The sequence below is a fragment of the Urtica dioica genome, chromosome 9 (genome assembly GCF_054948205.1).
Source record: "Urtica dioica subsp. dioica isolate 48M chromosome 9, U.dioica_male_clone48M_v1_H2, whole genome shotgun sequence".
NCBI lineage: Eukaryota > Viridiplantae > Streptophyta > Magnoliopsida > Rosales > Urticaceae > Urtica > Urtica dioica.
The window spans coordinates 21,577,976-21,601,365 of NC_142764.1; the positions used below are offsets into that span (position 1 = coordinate 21,577,976).

The following is a 23,390-nucleotide window of genomic DNA, read 5'->3' on the forward strand; positions in this document are numbered from 1 at the left end:
TTGGAAAAAAAAAGGGAAATAAGACCAGCATAGAATACTGTTCTCAACTGTATCAAGCTCTCTCACTGCAAATGCCATTAAATGGCGAAATGAGTTAATGCCACGGTTGGAGTTGGGAGTTATTATTGGCCGTTGGATTGACTCGCGCTTCTGTGATCTTATCATGTCCATTCATTACGTACAAGAAGGCACAGCTCACACAACACCAACTATATCTATCTATATACAATACAAGCCTTGACCAGAACCGAAAACCAAACCCCCAGTGCGATGTTATTAATGCATGGATGGAATAATAATAATCTAACGCATTTTTGTGACCTTGCTTTTTCTTGTGTCTCTAGACCACATATATAGAGAATTACTATATTTAATTTTCACACCTCTTTCAACAATTTACTTCTTACAGTTTAACCGTGTATTATTAATCAGTTGCTTGTTAGCTAGGGTAACTGTGAGACTAGCTAGTTTCTTATATTTCCCAAGTCTCCTTAAATTATTTAGTAATTATATATGTAAAAGAGGGATTGCGTAGAATGGAAACATGCAAAATGTGACATATATTATAAGCAAATTTAGTGCAATTTAGGACCATCTAACTTCCCTTCTTATGTTTTTTCTTGTTTAAAAAGGGTTTGATCATATGGTCTAATCCAGTTAACAAATATTGTTTGAGATATAATTTTGGTATTTATTTCTACTTCTTCTTCTTTTTTGGTTGAATTTTAATAATTAATCAACCTCTCATCTCCAGATAATGCATGGCCTGGGTTCACAGATATTGGAATTTCCTTCTTAGGTTTCAAGACAAGAACAAAGTAAGCTCCACAATTATTAATGTTTTTACCAGAAATGTGGAGGAGAGTTAATTCAGTAATTACCTTTAAGGGTAACTGTGAAAGTGAAGGCAATTGAAGTCTTCTAATTTGCGCAAAACAATCCATGTGGACTAGCTTTTAAGTAATCATCAGAAGAATGGAAATGATTAATTAGTACCACTACTTATCAACCAACCTTTTTAATATCTGAAACGTAAGAGTGATGTAAAACTATATGATTCCTCGCCTTCAATTAAATTTATTCACTCTAATTACTCAAAAGAGATATACATATATATAGGTAACTAGTACAGCAATGAAATTAATATTCGATTTCCATCGATCATCAAATCCAAAAGCCCTTCAATATGTATAGCTATACATATGGCCCATCCCATCGATCGTTCTCTACTTTGAAACCTTGAACTGCGAAACCAAAGATGATACACACACATACATATAATACACACACACACAAAAGCTGTTACACAATGGATGGCAACATAAACATGTGGCGATTCTCGGAGAATAATATGTATATCTCTGAAAAAATATGTTACAATGATCCATATATATATATATATATATATGATTACATCTAATTAATCATCGTATGTGCTCAACACGCATATGAAATATGGAACATGTCAGATGTGCATAAGTTTCAAAAGATGTGGTGTTTAAGAATATATGTGTGTGTGTGTGTGTATATATATATATATATATATATATCATGTATGATGTAAATGTATTAGTGTGTATATATATATATATATATATATATATATATATATATATATATATTCATAAATCTGCTAGCTGTTTTGTTTAAGTTTGTTTAAAATATGACCAGAGGAATAATAGCTAGACACTTGGAAATTTAAAATGTTCGAGTAAATATATGTGTAAGCATGTCAACCAGCATGTTTATGTTTCGTTTGTGTTTTTTTTTTCCAGCTCTAAAACGTGTGTATGTAATTAGTTTCCAAAATTTTATTACGTCATAGTTTTTTTTTCTAATAGTTTCACTAAAGCTTCAATAATAATTATTGGGTAGTGAAGGATTAAAAAATTGTAATATATCTCATTTTCTACAATCTACACTAAAACGTCCTTGCTCAAATAATTAGCTTAGGAATTCGACTTTACCCACGCGCATGGCCGAAAAAAAATAAAGCTCTATCAAATTCTTCCCAAAGCAAACCACTCCTTAGTCTTAAAAAAAAAACCTTCAAAGAGTATGTAAATTTTTATGAAGACACAACCCAGTGAAACTAAATATATTCGCATAAACAACTAATATTCAATATAAGTAATTAATTAGTCTAAATATAAATAACTAGTTGTAGAAAATTTCTCATTAAATTGTATAATTGAGCATGCGATCAGACAAGAGAGTCCATAAAAACATAAGATAAACTAATGAGATCAAAATTTCAATTACGAATGTAGTCAATAATTTTTTAGAAAAACAAAAACAATAAAATTTAAAATCATAATAATACTAGACAAAAATGAGCATGCAGTCTAATTTGTAACTTGGCAAAATAAGCATGTAGTCAGATCCTAGCAAGACTTGTTCCGCGTTGCAAATGTTGTCTTTTAAATATATTGATTTCGAGATTAACTTCACCAAATCAATTAGTTGCGATCTTCTCCGGATCCGAAACTCTAATAAATGCATCGGGTCAAGGGTCCGGCTCCTATTGACGAGATATTTTACCCATTAGAGAAATCATTTTACGCATTATGAGTTCTTTTAGAGTTGTATATGATCACTGAAAACTGGTTTTTTGTGAGTGTGCGTAAACATTTGTCTTGGGCAGTCTACTTATTTTTTTAGTGATAGAGGCTGGGTTTGTTTCTCGTATATTATAAAGATCATGTATCGTTATAAACGCGTATCAAACACCATATGAATGTGTTGAGTGGAAGTGGGATCTCAAATTTAGCGGAGCTTGAGTTGAAATTCACGGATAGATTTGAGAAAAAAGACGTTGGAGGGTTGATCATTCAACGAAGACCACCGTTGTCTACTTTTCCTATAATTGACTAGTGAATTTCCTTTCAACCGAAATTTTAATTCCTCCTACTTAGGTTTCTATTGCACCGAACTAAATTATCAAATCCATTGTGTTATATATTTATTTTTCTTCTTTTACAATTGAGCATCTAATTAATATTATCCATACATACTGTCACTAAATTTATCAGTAACATCATTAGTGATATCGTGAGTATATAAATTTCAATAATATTTAACGTAAAATTTCTTGTCAGGATCGATATATAATCAAAATACATGATCGCCTACTTATGGTGGGAGTTAAGACTTAAGAATCTAAGTTGATTCGTCACTTGATTTTGATTAACCATACACATATTATATATGTATAGCATATATATATATATATATATATATATATATATATATATATATATATTATGTCAAGCTCAAATAACAAATGTCAAGGGTAAGCTAAAAATACAAGAATGCAAAAAGTAGTGCTATTTCATTTCTATATATATGTTTGTTTATGTTTTTAATGAGGAGGCTGAGGCCATACTTCTCATATATATTTGCAAAGTATATGTATCTACAAATAAAGACGAACAGAAGCAGATGAAAAATTGAAGACCCGACTGACATATATTCATGGCCAAGAACATTAATGTCATGCCCAGCTCTCAAACAAAATTAAGTTTTGCTTTCCATCTAGAGACGTTTTCTGCAGGATTGCACATGAAAAGGCTAATTATCCAGCTGTCAAAAGGAGGTGATACTTTAGGTTTATGTACGTCAATTAATAAGAAAAATCACATCAAATATTCACACAACTGGTCAAGCGCGCAAAAAAAGCAAACAATACATCAGACATTCTGTTTAAAAATAAAAATACATGAAGTCCCCCCAACTGCTTCTCTAGGTATGACCTTCAATATTACACGTATAGGCTATAGCTTTTTCTCCAAATTTACAAGCTTCTATAAAAATTTGTTTCTACAAACATATCTTGTTTTTCTGTATTTTTAATTTTAATTTATGGTTTAGATAAATTTCATTCCCCTCTGGATTATATACTATATTTTTACTCCCTGAAAACAATAAAAAAATGTAAAATTAAAATGTATTTATTATCAAACACGGAGTCATGAAATATATAATATGTATACTCATAAATTGTAAATAATTGTGGTGATTTGAAGTTTATATATAAAATTAGAGGAAAACAACTTAAATTAACATTTGAGTGTTTTGATATTTATCTCCTGTTTAATTTATATATTTTTTTTAACTTTTTTCAATTATCCAGTGGGTTTTCCATTTTTTAAGAGATTTGAAAAAATATATTATTAATATTTTTTCAATTTTTAATCATGGTCCGATTAGTATTTTTTCATAATTATTTAGATTGATAATAGTTACTTTGATATTATTGATATATGTATTTAAGTTTAGGATTAATTCCTTTTTTACCCCCTGGACTCGTACCTCGATTTCATTTCACCCTCTGGACTCGGGATTGTTGCAGAACTAATCTCAGAACTTAGACACGTGTTACAACTTGCCACTTCCGTCAGCATTTGGACGTTAAGTTTAACTTTTTGATGACGTGGCAATATTTTAAAAGGTATAAGAGTATTTTCTATTATTCTAAATAATTTTAATATTTAAATATAATTATCAGATATATTAATTGTTATTAAATAATTAAATACCTCCATTTATTCTCTCTCTCCTCTCTCTCTCTCTCTCTTTCTTTTTTTCTTCTTTTCTTCTCTGCCTTTTTTCTTCGCATGGGTTCTTCTCAGACCAGTTTTGAAGCCATTTTCGGAGGCGTCGAACCCGCTCGTCGTTCCAATCTGACCGTTGCGATCAACTCTCCGATCTCCTCTCATCGTCGCATAGCCTGTCACTCCATCAATTAGAAAAACGAGAGATAAATAGAGAGAGAGAGATTGGAAATCACCATTACTGTCATCGAAGAATCCTGACGGAGAACTATTCTTCCGAACGAGATCAGAGCCGATTTCGATTCTAATTCCGAGACTGGTTCTCGATCGAACGGACTCGGAGTCATTGCAAGAGGAGATGAGGTGGTCTAGGATCGTCTCGGCTTCGTAGTTTCGGTCAACGAGGCTGGTGAGGAACGAAGTCGGAGCAGAGTTGTAGCTAGCGAGTCTAGAGCTATGGATTTGGTTATGGCCGACGGAGTTTGGATCCATGGATTCTGAGCTCTACAACTTTTGAAAGAGAGAAGAAGAAGAAGAAAGAGGAAAACTCGATTAGATACTGAAATTAAGTGGATTGGCTTTTTTTTTCTTTTTTCTTTGGATATCTTGAATTTCAATGGAACCTCTTTTTATCTTCTTTTTTTTTTTTTTGTTCTTTTGAAGATGTGATGTGAATGCGATGAATGAAATGAGATCCAAATAGAGGCAACAACGTCGTTGACTTGCCTCTCCAATAAAGAGAGACTTTTACCTTATCAAGGTTACAAGAAGAACCTTGATAGCTGCGAACCAGGAAAGGAAAAATCTTGTAACCTTGATAGCGGCAAACCAGGAAATTCCTGGAAAAAAATGCAGAGAAGAAAAGAAGAAAAAAGGAAAGAGAGAGAGAGAGAGAGAATAAATAGATGTATTTAATTATTTAATAATAATTAATATATCTGATAATAATATTTAAATATTAAAATTATTTAGAATAATAGAAAATACTCTTATACTCTTTAAAATATTGACACGTCATCAAAAAGTTAAACTTAACGTCCAAATGCTGACGGAAGTGGCAAATTGTAACACATATCTAAGTTCTGAGATTAGTTCTGCAACAATCCCGAGTCCAGGGGATGAAATGAAATCGAGGTACGAGTCCAGGGGGTAAAAAAGGAATTAATTCTTAAGTTTATTAGCCTAGCTTTGACTTTGTAAAATTTAAGCAATTTAAGTAATTTTAAGAGCACATATATATAAACAAATATTTTATCATGTTATTCAGTATAACTTATGTCTCCCTTTTTTTTTTTTAGTAGGGACACTATCAGCCAGGATTACATGATATATTAGCAGTGCAAAGGCCAAGATTATATAGTAGGTGGCACCATTGGCCAAGATTACATATTTATTAGAATAAATCCTAGGGGCATGCATTTCTGCATCCCATGAGGGTTTGAACCCATGACCTCTCCATCGAGATGTGTGTGGGATTACCGCTAGACCAAACTAGTTACCACTATGTCTCCATTTTAATGAGCCACATTTCGTCCAAAAAATATTTTCTCATATCCATAATTTTTTTTTATTAACTATTTTCATAACTTTTCAGTTGGCATTCACGTAATAATCGACACATTTAGGTCATCCCTCTTAAACCTTAAACCTTGAAATATTTCATCTACCCTCTTTGATGCCTCTTTGATGCTCACGCAGGTACTTGTACGTTGCAGGATCAAACATTTATGAGTAATAATACGCACAAAAAAGAAAGATGTCCATGAGAGATATGGACCACGAATTCGATTGCAGGAAAACTAAGGGGCCGTTTGGTTTAGTTTTCTAAACTCGTTTTCTGTTTTTAAATTCTGTTTTCTGATTCTAATTTTTAAATTTAAAAAACAGATTTAGAATTACGTTTCGGAATATTTTAAATGTTGTTTGGTTATGTTTTCCATTCAATTGTATAGAGATAAAATAGAAAACAACTTTTCATTGTTTTCTGTTTTCTAAACAAATTTCAAAGAAAACAGAAACATGATTCTAAATCTGTTTTCTGAATTTATAACCAAACAGTTTTTCTAAAACTGTTTTCTAGAATTTAGAATCAGAAAACAGAAAACAGGAATAGAAAACTTAACCAAACGGGGTAAATGATTTAACACTCATCATGACTTGTAAATTTCAATACTTTTGCGTGAGTCTTTTTATCTGCCAGTTCTAAAATTTTGAAATATAATTTATGTGTATACATGTGTAATTTGAAAATTAAAAACAAACAAAAATAAAAAAAATCCCACCACAGATACAACTGTCTGTATCTATCAATGTCCCTTATAAACAAATTAAAATTGAGATTATTTGTAACTTACTAAGCCTGTTGAAACATAACAGTTTTATTTTGTCACACGTTTAAGATTTTTTCGCAAACTAGCCAAACTACTTACGTGGCCTTCAATATGGAAGGTGCGTGGCAAGGTGTTGAATGATCTTCGGGGAGATTTTGAAAAGTCATATTTACATTTACCTAGTGTGGGATCGATGATTCAGGAAGTAAATCCAAGCATAATAATTATGTTCGTTATTAGTTATTATAAGATTTTTGTTTCCAAATCGTATTTATTAACAGTTATTATCTGCATAAAACCAAGGTATATTAGTTTTTTTAGTCTTCTTTACTAATTATTATAAAAATTTTGTTTACAAATCGTATTTATTAACAGTTACTATCTAAGTACAATCCAGGTATACTTCTCATTAAAGGGTCTATATAATTTTGTTCCATATTTTAATACTTAAAATCAAGATTTAAGTTACCGTTTATCGCTACCGCGCTAGGACTCAGATTTTATGGGTATACTATACCCCTTCCCGAAAGGGTTTACCACGGGTATCTTGGGATAAAAAAGGGTAACCCGTACCGATGGGTAAACCGATAGGGTATACCGCAAAATACCGGATTTATCGAGGGGTATCCAGTGAGAAATAAAACATATATCATCCATTACTTGAAGTTCATGAGCATAACGTAGTAGAAATATAAACTAAATAAAACAGTTCAACATATACATAACACAATATAGACTCCACTGAAAACAAATAAAATAGTTCAACATAAAGATGCAAGTATGATAAGGAGCAAATGATTACGCTTGATAATATTGAGGGATTGAAAATATTGATACCAAGTCATAACATGGGCATATGTCATCAAGTACTTATCACTAGTACAAAAAAGAGCAACAGGTGCGACTTTTTTCGCACCTGAAAGTCAATTTTCGCACCCAATGATACCTTTCGGTGCGACTTTTCCGCACCCGAAAGTCCGCACCTAAAAGTTGTGGGTGCGAAAATTCGCACCCAAAAGTCCAGACTTTCGGGTGCGACATTTAGGTGCGAATTTTCGCACCTAAAGTCGTGATGTGAATTTTCTTAACTAAAGAAAAATTCTACACGACGCAAGCGAACGTGTCGTCAAGTAATAGAGTGCAAAAGCACGGATATCGATCCCACAAGGACTCTAGACTATTTCCGAAGCAAACTCACTAGCTTTCTTTTTCGAGTTATGGAAAATGAAAAATGGGGGGTTTTTGATTGTTTTGAGAACAAGATGAAATGTAAACAAAAGTGAAAACACTATTTAAACACAAGTTAAAAGGAAGGGGCGCGATTTCGTTATTTCATCGAGTCGGTCGGTCTTGGTACGATTCTAAGCTCGGGTTTAGAGTTGTAAAATTTAGTCTCAATCCCTCTTAAAACATTCACTAATCTCTCTCGAGTCTTTAGGAATCTAGCTACGTGTCGAACTTACACCTCTCGGATTGGGTCCTACTAAAACACAAAACCGCATTTAGCCCGGGATTTCAATCAACTACATCTACCCCCTAGTCTTTCTATAGCTCTAGGAAGGTTAATGATGGGACGGGTAGAGCTCACTCGTTTATTACCTCTCGGTTTCTAAACTCGTCTAAGGTTTACTAATTAGTTAGCTACTCTAATTAGCGTTAACACACAACCCATACCCATAATATTTCACTCTCAACCCAACCATGAAGCACAAAATCTAATCTAAAGGTTTGACCAACCAACTCAACTACTCAACTACATCGCACCCCAAATCTATTTAGCTACTCATAATTAAGAATAAACAAAGTAAAATTGAAATACGTAAAAGAAACAAAACAATAAAGAAACAAGACATTGAATGCTAATCTCAACAACCAAACAAAGCTTTCATTAACTCAAGCACTACTTCAATATTCCACTAAGATAAAACAATAAAGTAATCACAATACTCAATGCTCAATAGATAAAAATAATCAACAAAACTCAATAGAATGCTTGAAAGCTTAAAATATGTTCAACAAAGCATTAAGTGGAGTAAATAAATAAATAACAATAAATAAAAGAGATAGAGTTAAGGATGAACAAATGGAGATGATGAGGATGATGGAGGTTGTCACTTCTCCCTCTTCTTCTTCACTTCCAAGCTCAAGAACAAAAATGAGTGTCAACCCTAGCTTTCTCTCTCTCACTTTCTCTCTCAAGGTTTCAAAACAAAAACTAAAGTGTTCTATGTCAAACTCCTTTTTTTTCTTCTTTGAATAAGTGTATATGAGGGTTTAGGAGAGGTTTTCGGAGCAAATATGGACCCTTGGATGAGATCCAAGGGCCAAAAATGATTTAAAAGACGAGCTCCAAGAATTCTGAAAAAGCACCTGGCGCGGCGCGCCACATAACAGGCGCGCCGCGCCACTCTTGAATTTCTGAAGGCGCGCCGCGCCTCTCTTGCGCGTTGGCCGCTCGAGCTCTCGGGTGAAAATTTGGTTACCAGGGGCGCAGCACGCCATTCAATAGGCGCGGCGCGCCAGCCTTGAGAAGCTGACTTCTTGTTGACCGCCGTTGACTTTTGTTGACTTGACTTCAAATGACCATAACTTGCTCGATTTAGCTCCGATTCAGCCCGTTTTCGCACCACCACCTTCTCATACTCTCTCAAACCTGAAAATGCAATGAAAACTACAAAATAATATCAAAAACATTAAGAACAAGCTTCGATTCTTATCTAAGAGTCATAGATAAGTGTGAATGAATCTCACTTATCAAGTCGCACCTAAAAAAGTCCCCAAAAATAAAAAAAAAATAAAAAATGGCGACTCGTACCGGGATGGTTCCGGCCTCCGTCGCTGCTCCTCGTCGCTGCCGCTTCGGCAATGAAAAAGAGAAGTCCCAGAGGATAATAGACCTCCGTCGCTGCCGCTTCGGGGTCGGGGTCGCCATCCCGGCCAGCTTCGGGGTCGCGTCCCACGTCATCCCCGCCGGGGTTGCCGCCCCTCCGCCGGGGGTGGCGTCGGAGGACTCCCCCGCCGCCCGGCCCAGCGTCGGGGTCTCGTCCCACCGGTTCCGCCGCAAGAGCGAGGGCGTCGCGTCGCCGGAGTCCCACTCGGAGGAGGACGCGGGTTTCGCCTTCTTCGCCGGAGCACCGCCCTCGTCCTGGGACAGGTCCCACCGGTTGTGCCTCTTCTCCTCCGGGACCGGCGGCCTCGGCTTGCTCCTCCTTCTTCTTGGCGATGAGCCTCCGGGTCTCCTCCTCCTCTCGCTTCAGCGCCTGCTCTCTCATCACGTCGGCGTAGGTCCGGGGTATGCTCGCCGGAGACGAAGGCGTCGTTGCAGTCCGGCGAGATCACGCGGTTCAGCCTCCTCTGGGAATTCTTGAACCCTAGATCCCCTTTGTTCATTTGTAAAAAAAGAGTAATGATTTTTTTCCTCTTTATTCTTGCAGGTGAGGCGCTCAAAAGAAAAAATGAAAAAATTGAAAAAAGACCGCTCAAAAATGAAAAAAATTGAAAAAAGACCGCCCAAAAGAAGTTGGACTTTTGGGTGCGACTTTGTCGCACCCAAATTTAAAAAATCAGCGAAATTTTTTGTGCGACTTCAGTGACTTTTGGGTGCGAAAAATCGCACCGAAAGTAGTTTTGGGTGCGACTTTTAGGTGCGAATAGTCGCACCCAAATTCATCCGCACCGAAAGACAGTATTTGTTATAGTGTATCCAAATGGTAGTTGTAGATTCATTGATCGATACCATCATGAGTGCTTCGCCGGTACGCCGGGGTTTGCAATGAGAGCAGGTCTAAATATCGCCGCCGAAAACAAGAGCTTCGCTTTTCGCCCTAATCTGAAATTTTTTGCCCGATTTTCCCTTTAATACCCCGGTTTCACGTGGGATTTGTACATAAGTGAACCGGGTTAACTGGACCGAGAACCGGACCACTATTTGACCCGGTTTTTCCGGTTTTGATGAAACTTCTCCGGTTTTGGTCGTATCGCAGCTGGGAGTCACCGGAAACGACTTACCGCACGGGAACCGTTCGATAACCCTGGTAACTCAATCCTTGCTTAAAACCATACATCACTTGATTAGTCTCATTTATAGAATACCTATTCTTAAAGAATACCATAATTCAATTGATGAATTGACCACTCTTTATCTTAAACTGGTCAATCATAACGCAAATTTTTCATGAAATCATGAGTCTTTGTAAAGGACCCCATTCACGCATGTCTCCACTAAAATAAAAATATCATTGCACTGGTCTCTGACACTAGCCCCAAAGAAAAAGAGAGTTTTTATCTTTTTTTTTTTTTATTTTGAGGGAATATGTCAGTAGAGTTGTATATGCATAACTAAAAATAACCTGATAAATTTTACTCCTGCATATTTCAGTTGCAACATTTATTTACAGTTTCAGAAATTTATTGGTATGTTTAGATCTGGAGTGATGCACATTGAATCGTTATTTTCATTATCTTGAATGTCTATTTGAAACCAAAAAATACCAGAGCGAAAATAAAAAATCAAACAAAAATGAAAGAAAAAATAAGAGAAAAAATTAAAATTGTATATTTTATCTAGAAGTTATAAAGAATATGAGAGAAATAAAGGTGGATAATTGAAGAGATACATAAACATGGGTTCCACTAGTACAATTTAGATGAAATTTCATTTTCTTACTTGATTTTCCAAGGAAAATGAAATGTCTCTTTGATTACATTTTTTTTCTCCCATTTTTTCCTCCAATTTTCTACCAATCCAAAGGCCAAACAAAAACAAGATATATACGAGGAGATTCCTTTTCTTTTGCTCCTATTTTAACACACCCTAATTTTAATATTAATTTGCTGTAAATTTGAGGTGTACGTGTGCCTAATATTTTATTTTTTTAAAACGTGAAAATGATTTCTAATCAGTACTATAGCGAGTCGATTGCCATACAAAACTTACAAACGCAATACACAAAACCCTTTAATTTAATGTCTCTAAAGTCTATAGTCGTACTTAAAATCTAATGTGGTAATCAAATCCAGTAATAACTCACACAAGATCGTATCTCACTATGATCGACGATTTGTAGCGTCCGACACTTGAAATAATCGACACAGACGAGGCTCTAACGATAATTTCAAAGCTCTTGTTATAACATGGCATGTCACCCTCGATCGACCATGCTTCTTAATAATATTATTTATCACAATTCCGGTGGTTAAATAGACACATGTACACATTATGACGATAAACATCCGTACACCATTTGCATTGAATGTGATTTAAAAACATGTTTAGGAAGAAGAAAAAGGTGGGAGCGTAGAGAGAAAATACATTGTGTTGTGACTAAATTTAATGCACTACAATATATTGTGGACCTTCTTTGTCCTTATTCTGTGGTTCTTGAGATGCTTCAGTGTCCTCTCTCTCTCTCTCTCTCTCTCTCTCTCTCTCTCTCTCTCTCTCTCTCTCTCTCTCTCTCTCTCTCTCTTGTCGGACCTGTCAAGCTATACAATTTATGTGTGTCTTCGAATTTTGAATAAATAGAAAAGCTTGTGTCTGAGATTTCTCAGGAAAAAAATACAGATTAGAGAGATCATTCATCTGGGAGAAATTTCCATAATAAATATATATATATTGCATGAAAAACATTCAATGCATAGTACGTCAAGGTTGGTAACAAGATACCATTTGCGTTAAATAGACATGTAAAAATCATAATTTAGAAAGAGAAATTTGATTAATTATGATGAATAAAATATATATTGAGATCATATCTCAAAAGATTTCAAAACTTGGGTTTATTATTTATGATTTTTTGGACAGAAATATCTTCAAATCGAACTAATAAACATATTATTTATCACTCATTTTTAGCTAATTTTCACCAAAAAATTCTCTTCACCCAAAAGCATTATTCTCTCAAAAATCCGTTGTTTCTCATCAACCAATAACATATAACAAAAGCTTATCAAGTTTTTACAGCAAGTTTTGGGCTTTTGAGAGATTTTGTGAAGGTTTTTCTATGGATAATTAAGTTGGTTTTTTGTTATTTTCCTATTTATGGCATGTTTCGAATTGCCAAGTGTCATCAAATCCTATATTTAAGTCATTTTTTTGGATTTTCTGTTGAAAAAATACAGTTTTTTGTAGTTCATCGATGTAATGAATCTATCGATGCACCTGGCAGCAAAAAATAAATAAATAAATTGGCCTATTGTGATACTCAGTGATTTTTTTTGGTCTTCAAAGTTAGTACGAAAATAGTTTTCCATTTTGTTTACATCTTTGAGATGTAATTATGATTGATAAAATATTAAAACAGTTTTACATATTTTGAGCTGTACTAAACCTATTTTAGTATTTCTGTCAAAAATTTCTTGCTTAAAAAACTTGTCACGTGAAATAAGAAATACCGATTGACATAAATATATATAGCGGGACTTTTACATGAATCCATGCGGTCAATGATCGTCAATAGAAAAATGAGTCTCGCGTATTTCGTGTCATTTTCAAAAAATAAATAAATAAACCAGGATTGCAAGATAACCTTATCATTACTCATTTCATATCAGTTTGATGTGGAGGCTTTTATTGACTACAGACAAGAGAAAAATGAATAGAAAAACCCTTTAATAAACAAAAACAAAAAAGTAGTGATTTTTACGCCACCAAATCCGGTAATGTCTATTGTCATGCCATTAATTGAAAAGAAAACGAGTCAAGGCTTCTTCATCGCCAAAATTGATTTTCAACTTAAACAAGTATATAAACATATTTATAGAAAATGAGTCAAGTCTTCTTCATTTTTATTTCAGAACATTTGATTGTTAAATGAGGTACCGGCTCTGTCCGTGATCTTTGTAAGCTTGTAGCCAATTCTTGTTTGTTAATGAGAATTCCCTTTCAAAAAAAAAAAAAAAAAACTTAAACATGCATATAATATCCTAGCTTCGGTTTCAATAACAACGTAATAGCAACGACGTGTTCTTGTTACGAGATCTGTCGAGGGAAAACATAACATTCATGGTGTACGTTGATATATATATATATATATATATATAACGTTCGTCTAGGTGGCACATGATGTGCCGCACATCTATAAAACGACACGTCTCAGGCCACAAAGAACCGAACACTTGCGTTACGTGAACGAACAACCATTTGAGTTTCATTTATTGAGAAGAAATCCTCATCCCAGGAATTGAATTGATGGCAACTGAATACTTCAATTACAATAAAAGTCAAACTTAGCTTCTACAAAAAAAAAATTGTTAAAACACTTTTTTTTATCCTTGCCCGTTGTTTGTTTCCATGCAAACAAGTCAAAAAGTAAAAAATAAAACTAAAAGAATGCCGATAAATAAGAGGGTTATTCCAGAAGTATGATTAATTTAAAAGTCTTTTCATTATCTATTAGGAAGACTATTGTCATATTATTAGTAATAAAATCTAATTTGTCATAACATGTTTATGGTCAAAGTGAAAAAAAAAAAAAAAAAATCTTGCTGATACATAATAAGAAATAGGTTTAAATTTAGTTATACTTTTAGTATAATCCCTCATTCCCTTGTTTAAGAACCACGCATGAATGAATATGCATTTTTCCAATTTTTCTCTCTCCACCAGCATTTGTACGTATTGCCCAGGAAACGATAAAGGCCTGTGATAAAACTCGCCTTTTACATTTATTAACTTCATCAATTGAAAGTTGAACCACAATCAAGCATTACAACTGTCCAGAACAAAATTGAATGCCATAATCGACAAACATAAACACAGGCTTTAAAGAGACATATCATATGAAGTCCAAACAAACCAACCCAAAAAACAAAAGTGAATCATTTATAAATAAACAAAAAGGAAATCTATTAAATGGGGCTTCCTTTTTTACTCTTTTGTTGACTTGAATCAAACCACAGAAAAAAAAAACCCCTGTATGAGGCACTTACCAAAAAAAAAAAAAAAGTTCAATGCCTTCTTCAAAATCTCTGTTAAACTTACATGCCAGCAAAGACGAAGCGCTGAAGATGCTGACAATTTATATTATATGTGAATCAAAATACGGCTTCAACTCCCCGATCAACGAGCATCTTCAATTGGACAACTGGTGTGATCAAAATGATTATACCCTTTTATATATATATGCATCTATGTTTTTCCCCTAGTCTTGGTTTGAATAGGCATAGTGAGCGCTGTCGGTTACTTCCGATGAACCGGTCGATGATGATGTGTCGCTTGTTCCGTTCGGGACGCTTCTTGGAGGCAGTGTGGGGTTTCTTCGAGGGTCGTTTCCAGCGGGAACGGGAACTTGACCTTGTTCGGCCAGCTTTTTAACCATGTTCATTACGGTGGGAAGGAATTTGGTGGACAATGAAATAAGACCCGGAAGCTGCAACGAATTTGAAACGTAGAGAGAAAGGGATATTAAGTTTTAGCAAAGTAAGCAAAACATACTGTATATAAATATATATATATATATATATATATATATATAACCTCTGAAAAGGGAAAAAGAAACAATAAAGCCAAAGCACAAAATGATATATATATATATATATATATATATATATATATATATATATATATATATATAACCTCTGAAAAGGGAAAAAGAAACAATAAAGCCAAAGCACAAAATGCAAACACTCACAGCGCCGTTCCGGAATTCCCCGGTAACATCTAGTTGCACCCATAAGGCTTTGACGAGTAGGAACGCGACAAAGATTACTCCCAGATAGAAAGGATTTCTGCCAAAAACACAATTTTTAAATGAAGCTTAATCGGGTATCCGTAAAATTCCAAAAGAAATGTCGTAGAGAGATTGGGGGAAAAAATCAATAAATAAATCAATATAATGCATACCTCAGAAGTGTCATAAACTCGTTGAAACCCAGAACAATCAATGCAACAATTGCCCATGGAGGTGGTAACCAGTTGTTGTTTCTCTTGTTGGCTTCCTGAATAATAGCAAGTGACATTAATATTGGTTAACCATGCATAACCGCAGAGTTGTACGAAGTTCTAGTTGTTCAGCCTATGATAATTCATTAAGTAACATGCCTGTGCTGCGATAGCCTGAGAGACCGTGTACTCTGTCTCGGACTTGAATTGCCTCCACAGATTTTTGCACTGGACAGGCGTGAGCAACGTTTTTGATGATGGAACCTATAAAAACAAAATCACCGTCCATTTTTCAAGCTCTATGAATTGAAAGAGGCACCGACCCACATGCACTTGTGCAAGAGGTTCTGTATATTAAAACCCATCAACAAGCATCGAGACCAATGTCATTGTTACAGCACTTTCTATATTACATTTTATTATGCCCCTACATTATTGTGTCCATTTTACACATACTTCGCTGACACTTCATAGCAGCTTTGTGAAGTATAAGAATCATAAACTGAAAGGCATGAAAAGGCTTGCAAACTTATAAACATCCGAGATACATAAAAATATGAAACCTGAACTAGAGATAAGCAACATAATATATTTTAAATATTACCTGTTCCCATGTACTTGAGGCCAGTGAATCAACTGCTACTAAGCTCTTTTCTTTAGAAGCCCCACTAGTGGACTCCACCAACGCAACAGTTAAAGTGGTCTCGATGTTATCAGAATCATCATCATCCAAACGAATTGCAGCCATCACCGATAGCAGTTTTAAGGACTGGAAAAGAAAGAGAAAAAAAAAATGTAAACCAGCATAAACCAATGAACATTAGGATGTAATCCACACAATAAAAAAATGTGATTGATGAAGTTGAATCGTCATACTGATGAGCGAGCAGTTTTGGTAATGGCTCGAATGTCTTCTTTCCCAGTCCAAACACGTGGCATTGAATCAGAATCATGGCTAAACATTGTTGTGAACCTGAAGGCAATGCACAATGTCAATGTATTAAATGATTTCAAATATGAAATATACACACCCATAAACAATTAAAAAAATTAAAAATTAAAAAGAAGAGCCGGTACCGGTCCTTCATGCGCAACAGAACTCTTCCAGCCTCCTCTTTTGCTTTTGATTCCACAATCCCTCTGGCATAATCTTCTAGACTAGCCAGTAGCTGATCTTTAGTGTCATCGTACATGTCAAAACCAGAGAGAGCGCCAGAAAATCCAGACACTGCTAATTTAGTCTCTCGTTTGAAGAGATTTCTAATTGCTGGCCAGGTCTCATTACTGGCTCCGTCAAGAAGGGCTTCGACTGGTCCTACTAGGGCCTCCTTTAGTTTATCCTGCAGATGTGGTACTTAATATTAGTCCAAGTCAAATTTGATCAACGATAATCTATATACCCTGAAATTCCCAAGAGTACTTTGAACTTCATCCAATTCATATCAAGAAAAACCAGTAGTAACTCCTTTTTTTATATATGTTTAGACAAATAACCTGTAACTGAGCAATACTTCAAACTGTTTTAAGATATCTTAAATACCTATGTCGTCAATTACATTGAAAGGAAAGCTGACAGAGCAGGAACTAAGACGCGATTGTAAAACTTGTTTTTACCTGGTACAGAGTCGTGATTTCAGATAGTTTGGCATCACGGACTGTCGAAATATGAGCATCAATATCACGTCGAAGTTTATCTCTTATTTTGGATGTGTCCCAATTCGCTTGTGGAATAACGGCATCTGCAATTTTTGTGTAATGGTCATATCACATGTGAAAAGGCGAGATTACAACCATAACTTGAAGACATAACCCATTTTCATCTTCTTGCTATTCACAGCAAACAGCCAGGTAATCAAAGCTAAGTACCTGCACATTTTTTATCAAACTGGGCCGAATAAGACTGTGCGCAATCAAGGGCAGCGACAGAAAACCCCTCCCCACTTTCCAAAGCATTGTCAAATGCTTCCTTGAACTTGTCAAAAGTTACAGACCTTATGTGTCCCAGCAAAGATTGGAATGCGGGGTGGACAAGCTTCAAAGTAGCGAGCGAGAAAACGTAAGATGTGAGAATTAGGCAGAGAAATCACAGAAACAAGAAAACAATTAGAAATTTCCTGCTACAGTTTACCAACTTATACACACATGGTAGACTATTTGCCTCCCGTGCCAATGAGCGTGCATACAATTCAAGCCGATTTATAATAAATTCCTAGGACTTCTATATACTAATTTCTATATTTATAAGTCCAAGTCAAGTATAAATCAGGGGAACCTGCAGCCCATACGTATAACAATTAGAATGAATTATATACTATAATCTAGGGGAATTACTTGTAGCAATCTTTCTTCAAGGTGCTTTCGTTTTGACGTTCTGACACCTTCTTCAAAATATGTAGCTTCGGCATCATACCTGAAATTACATATTTCAATCCACAAAAGATCTTAAGAAAAACAAATCCTGAAAAAACTGGGTACGATCTTTGAGGCCACACATATTGGACTCGTAAGTTGCTCAATCAGAAGAAAAACATCAGCAGTATCCCAATCATGTCTTTCATTATTTAATACGACATTTAGTAGCAAACAAAATTAAATAAATAGAGCAAACACTTTATTTGGTTGGCATATATCTCTTTCTTCATGAGTTTGTCATTTTTCCTATAAACCTTATAATGTTCCTTTTTGGTATACTCATGTTCAAATACCATTCCAATTTTTACTTTTTTTTAGATGAAACGGAGAATTTTTTATTAGAAAAGGCAATACCATTCCTATCTTTCCTGAAGCGAAAAATCCCATAGGATTTCAAGTTACTAAATATATAAAAATAAAATTAGATAAAAATAAAAATCTCAAAGCTCCTTCTAAGCTAATAAGTCCAAGACTTTATGCAGCACGGTAACCTATAACCTTAAAGCAATGCTGCCCAACATTGCCTAGATTCACTTGCTTATCCTTGAATCTTTTATCCCTTGCACATTTGAAATAAACAAATAACACTTACTCTGATAGACAGGTATCAAGAACTGCACTGAGCTTCCTTCCAAAACCAGAAACAAGGCCAGCTTGTACAGCCTCCTCCAATTCACACCAGTCCTGTGTCAACAAAAACCAATCCAGTATAGTTAAGATTCCATTAAAAGGCAAACGAAAATAATAGTTTTTTTTATTTGAAACGATACTATATATTATTTATAATTATGCAGGCTTTTGCCAAGGGATGAAGAATCCTTGATTAGATAGAAAGAGTATACTGGGTACCAAAAATGAATCATTGGTACCTCATTTTCTCTAAACGTAGAGAATTTCTCGCTGGCAATTTCATCACAACGTACTGTAGCAACCATCACCTATGAAGAAATAGACAATACACAGCACCTTAATACATACTATATATGATGTATATCATTGAGGAGTAGATATTCAGAAAAACATAAAACACACCTTATGGGCGGGAAGGTCAAGGTCTTTGTTTTCCTTGATGACTTTCCAAATCTGCTGTGCACTAAAAGAAAACCCTGAAGCTGGGACAACTCCGCTTCTATCTCCAGCAAGTCCACCAGGTGCTATGGAATGATAGAATCTCTCTCTCAAGCTAGCGACCTGTTTTACCAATTCAAGCACATAAGGAAACACATACATGGAAGGCATCCACAGCAGCTAAACGCTTTGTTCCAAAGTAAACATTCAGAGTCTAAGCAAGTTATGACTGCACCCAATGAGTTTCAATATGGAAGGAAACATTTCGCAGCACAACTTTATAAGGGAAAGAAAAAACACTTTGTTTTGCATCCACAATTACAATGGAAAAAGACAATAGGAGAAACTATGAAGTAATCATGGGTTTATTTCACTTGTTATCTCTGTAGTAGAAGACATCATATATTTGAAGCAGATCTCTAGAGAAGCAAATGGCTACAAAGCTTATTTTAAGTTGCACCAAGATACCCTTGAAAAACGTAAGAGATTCATACCTGCTCCTTAAATAGCTCTTCCTTTTCTTCAAAACTCGAAAGAGCTACAACTTCAACCTAGCAAGTTCGATTATCAATAATGCATCAGCTCTAAAATTACAAATAAACGCTTTAGAAAACTTCTCCTAGCCTCTCTAAAGCATATGGGCCCTTACATTGAAAAAATCACTCAAAGGAGTGTCTTTATGAGCTTGAGGCTTCGGAACGGTGTCCCATATCTGGAAAAGGAAAAATAGAGAGGATTGTTGAGAAGCAATACCAGGACCATGATTATGAGAAATAAAGTATTCGCATATGACTAGCACACAAAAATGTACCTTTTGGATGTCTTCTCTTAGAACCGGTTCTAAGTTCTCTAGAGGTGTCTGAAAAAACAAATTAATAACGACTCAATTATATGTATTTATATATATACCAAGAAAAATCTAATATTATGCATGCATACTAAAGTGGATACAAAAAAGGGGGGATTACCCTTGTCTTATCACGAATGACAAACATCAGAGTTGTTTTACGCGGACTAAATAACCGCATCATAACCTGCATGCCATAAAAACCACAGACAGAAATGATTAAAAATAGTTTGATAGATGATATACATGAAAGTGACAACGGAAAACAAACCTGGAAAACAGTTTTCAAAAGAGGTTTATTTGCAGCTTGCTCACGACCAATATCATGACACCACCTATAAAAAAAAAAAAAAAATTAAAAAAAAAAAAAAAAAAAGTAGATGAGGATGTCAAAAATGTATGATACAGCATCAAATCAATCATTTTGAGGAAATCATGAGAACATATAATAATAATAATAATAAATTCTTACATGTTAATAAGCACAATATCCGAAACAGCAAGAGCGAACAGAGCACTCTGCTTCTCGAACGCTGTATCATCCTAAAAATGTTGCACAAGAAATAATGTCAGTTCATGTATTCTTTTGATGAGAAAAAACAATTGTAGTTCATGGCATAGTTATATTTGTTTAAATGAAAATTCTGAGCTTCATCACTAACTTGCATAAAGTACCCTGCAACTAGATAGTTCACAGCCTAAAGATAACAAGATTCATATATATACTATAAGGCAGGATCAAGAACTTTCAAAGCTGCAATGTGCTTGTAGCAGAAAAACCTTACTACTCTTGAAACTATTTCTCCCTCGTTAATAATAAAACTCACAATCTAAATTGTCATGCCTTTTAGACCAGTTACAGAAAACATTTAAAGAGCAGATGCCTTCTGGATTCCCATTTTATCTTCTAATCCACTAATCTCACATGAAGCTCTGAGGCATTCAGAAACCTCCCTAAAATTTGCAAGCTTCACGTGGAAACAAAGAACTCAGATTGAAAATTAAAGTTCACATGTCATGACTAAAGGCTACAGTGACTGAAAGATAACTAATCTAAGAAACAAGGGATTATAAGCACCTCTCCCCTTTCTCTTCCATCGGTTCCTTCAAGATCCATTACAAGCGTACAAGGCTCAATACCAATACCATGTGCCAACCAAATACCTTTGGTGGTCTGAGACCTGCAAATAGGTAAATATTATCAATTTCCTGACGTTTGACAAAAGTAAGAAGGATTTTGAGTAAAATGGTGAGGACATGCCTTCCCTTAAAAGCGTCCATCTCTCTAAAGTTGGTCTTAAATAAGTGATTCATAAGAGTACTCTTTCCTGTCAGTTAAAAAAATGTCAACGAAAATTAGTAGGAACCCAGGCAAGCAACTAGGTTTCGTAAGCTCATAAATTGAATGATACATGACAGAAACATCCTTTTGAGTTCTACCTATTACACAAGTAGCGTTTCTACTCCCTAGAATTCTCAAAAGGATAAATTTTTTTGACCTAATTATGGGAAAAAAACTAGTAGAACGAGTGCTCAAACACACCACGACCTTTTAGAATCTATCAGCCCTTGTGCAAAGACATCACCATTATAAAAATAGAGATCAACGGTTCAAGGAAACAAGTGCATACCACTACTCTGTGGGCCCATGATGGAAACAACGGCATATGAAAGACCACATTCGCCCATTTTAATTTCCTTGATAAATTTATCAACTCCGTCGACATTGAACACGCCATCACCGTCGATGAGCTGTGTCGAACAGCAGTGATCATACCCTGCAAGCAACAACAACTATTGAAATTCGATACACAGCACAAATGACTCGCTAACAAACAACTTTCGATACTTTACATTCCGAAATGTTTTCTTAGGATAACTAAAAATGGAAAAGTTTGAAAACTTTGGAAAGACTAACTTGCACATAAATTGGGATACTAGAATCACAATAAATCTTCATAATCTTGTTGATAAGAACCATACTTAATACAAAGTTTTCTTTGCTCCAAAAAGATCATCTCGTACTCAACTTGAAAATGCGAAATAATTCTGAATGAGCCAAAAAAGTACATAAATTTCCAATTCTTATTGTCCCAAAACTGTTTCAACAACCACTCAATATAAACAAAACAAAAACCTCACATTTTTCACATCTAGATCATCAACTAGCCAAAAATATATTTAGCGATCAAAAGCAAAACCATGAATGTTAATGATTATTTATTTTATTTTAATTTAAAAAAAAAACCGTTGAATCCAACTTTACACTGACACAAATCATTCACAACGAAATCAATCAATTAAACATCCATTTGTTTGCTAAAAAACAGTTACAGACCACTCAAAACGCATATTGATATTAACGAACCAAAAAAAAACCCAAAATGAAATCAATAAGACACTTAATTAAGAAAACAAAAAATGCTAAAACCGAAGCTTAATTGAGAGCTATAAATATTGAATATTGTATACGGATCAGATAGATCAGAGGAACGAGTAACTAACCCATTTTCGCAAGCGATATGAGAATTGAATCGCTATATGCGATTTGTGTGAGAAAGAAAACCAGAGAAAATTGATTTTGAAATGCGTGCGACGAAGATCGAATTCGTAAGAGAGAGAGAGCGAGAGAGAGAGAGAGAGAGATAGGGTCTGTGAAGAAAGAGGAATTCGATCTGAAATTCTTTAAAAGCGGGCTTGGACTATCTTTGTCCTCCCTGTGCACCAAACCTGTTTTGAAAACAAATATTGTTTTTTAAATCCTTTTCCTAAACTATTATATTCTTTTCTTTTTCTATCTAAAGCAAATTTTCTTTGGTGTTTTTACAATTTCTTTACCCACCTGCAATTATGTTGTTTTTTAATTTTTACTCAATGTGCTTTCTTTCTACACAAAAAACAAATATGTTTTCTCAACAGCTAAAAAAATATTGTTTCATATGGCCTTTATAAAATATTCTTACCTTCCAAATACTATCAGGAATTATTTTTTTCATATGTATTTTATACAATAATCATTCAAATGGAGGCATACATATAAAATCTATTGAAATCAATCATTTACTTTGATTAATTTTTATTTCACGTATTTAAAAAAATTATTACTGTCTTAAACAGTATCAACAAAAAAAAAATGATTTTGCAATTGTAATATAACACAATTTATTTCCAAGTTATTTTGTTTTGACCACAAATAGTTATTTTTTTTTTAAGAAAAAGTATGTTCATAAAGAGTTGTCTAAAAAGCAATATTTTTTACTATCTTATCTCTTACAGTAACATTTTTAAGCCATGCATGA

General features: G+C 34.5%; 1 protein-coding gene and 1 long non-coding RNA gene across 3 annotated transcripts; both read right to left on the reverse strand.

The window, feature by feature from the left end:
- Positions 1–3,505: 3,505 nt before the first annotated feature.
- LOC149385772 (uncharacterized) lies at positions 3,506–5,156 on the reverse strand. Its single transcript, XR_016301457.1, has 3 exons — positions 4,790–5,156; positions 4,539–4,729; positions 3,506–3,547 (listed from the first exon to the last, which is right to left on the reverse strand). It is a non-coding gene; the product is annotated as an uncharacterized LOC149385772 (long non-coding RNA).
- A 9,370-nt stretch (positions 5,157–14,526) lies between these two features.
- RHD3 (Root hair defective 3 GTP-binding protein (RHD3)) lies at positions 14,527–22,819 on the reverse strand. Of its 2 annotated transcripts, none has more exons than XM_089625153.1 (23): positions 22,597–22,819; positions 21,723–21,869; positions 21,353–21,419; positions 21,170–21,272; positions 20,564–20,634; positions 20,363–20,426; positions 20,213–20,278; positions 20,056–20,103; positions 19,894–19,956; positions 19,739–19,795; positions 19,209–19,367; positions 19,046–19,114; positions 18,769–18,860; positions 18,096–18,174; positions 17,631–17,796; positions 17,379–17,503; positions 16,842–17,104; positions 16,641–16,737; positions 16,369–16,533; positions 15,924–16,028; positions 15,726–15,820; positions 15,514–15,610; positions 14,527–15,252 (listed from the first exon to the last, which is right to left on the reverse strand). In XM_089625153.1, the coding sequence occupies exons 1-23, from the start codon at positions 22,598–22,600 to the stop codon at positions 15,025–15,027; spliced, it is 2,430 nt and encodes an 809-aa protein (XP_089481279.1). In that variant the 5' UTR covers positions 22,601–22,819; the 3' UTR covers positions 14,527–15,024. The 2 variants fall into 2 exon arrangements, with proteins under 2 accessions (XP_089481279.1, XP_089481280.1); XM_089625154.1 differs by having other exon boundaries at positions 15,726–15,816; positions 15,920–16,028.
- Positions 22,820–23,390: the final 571 nt, after the last annotated feature.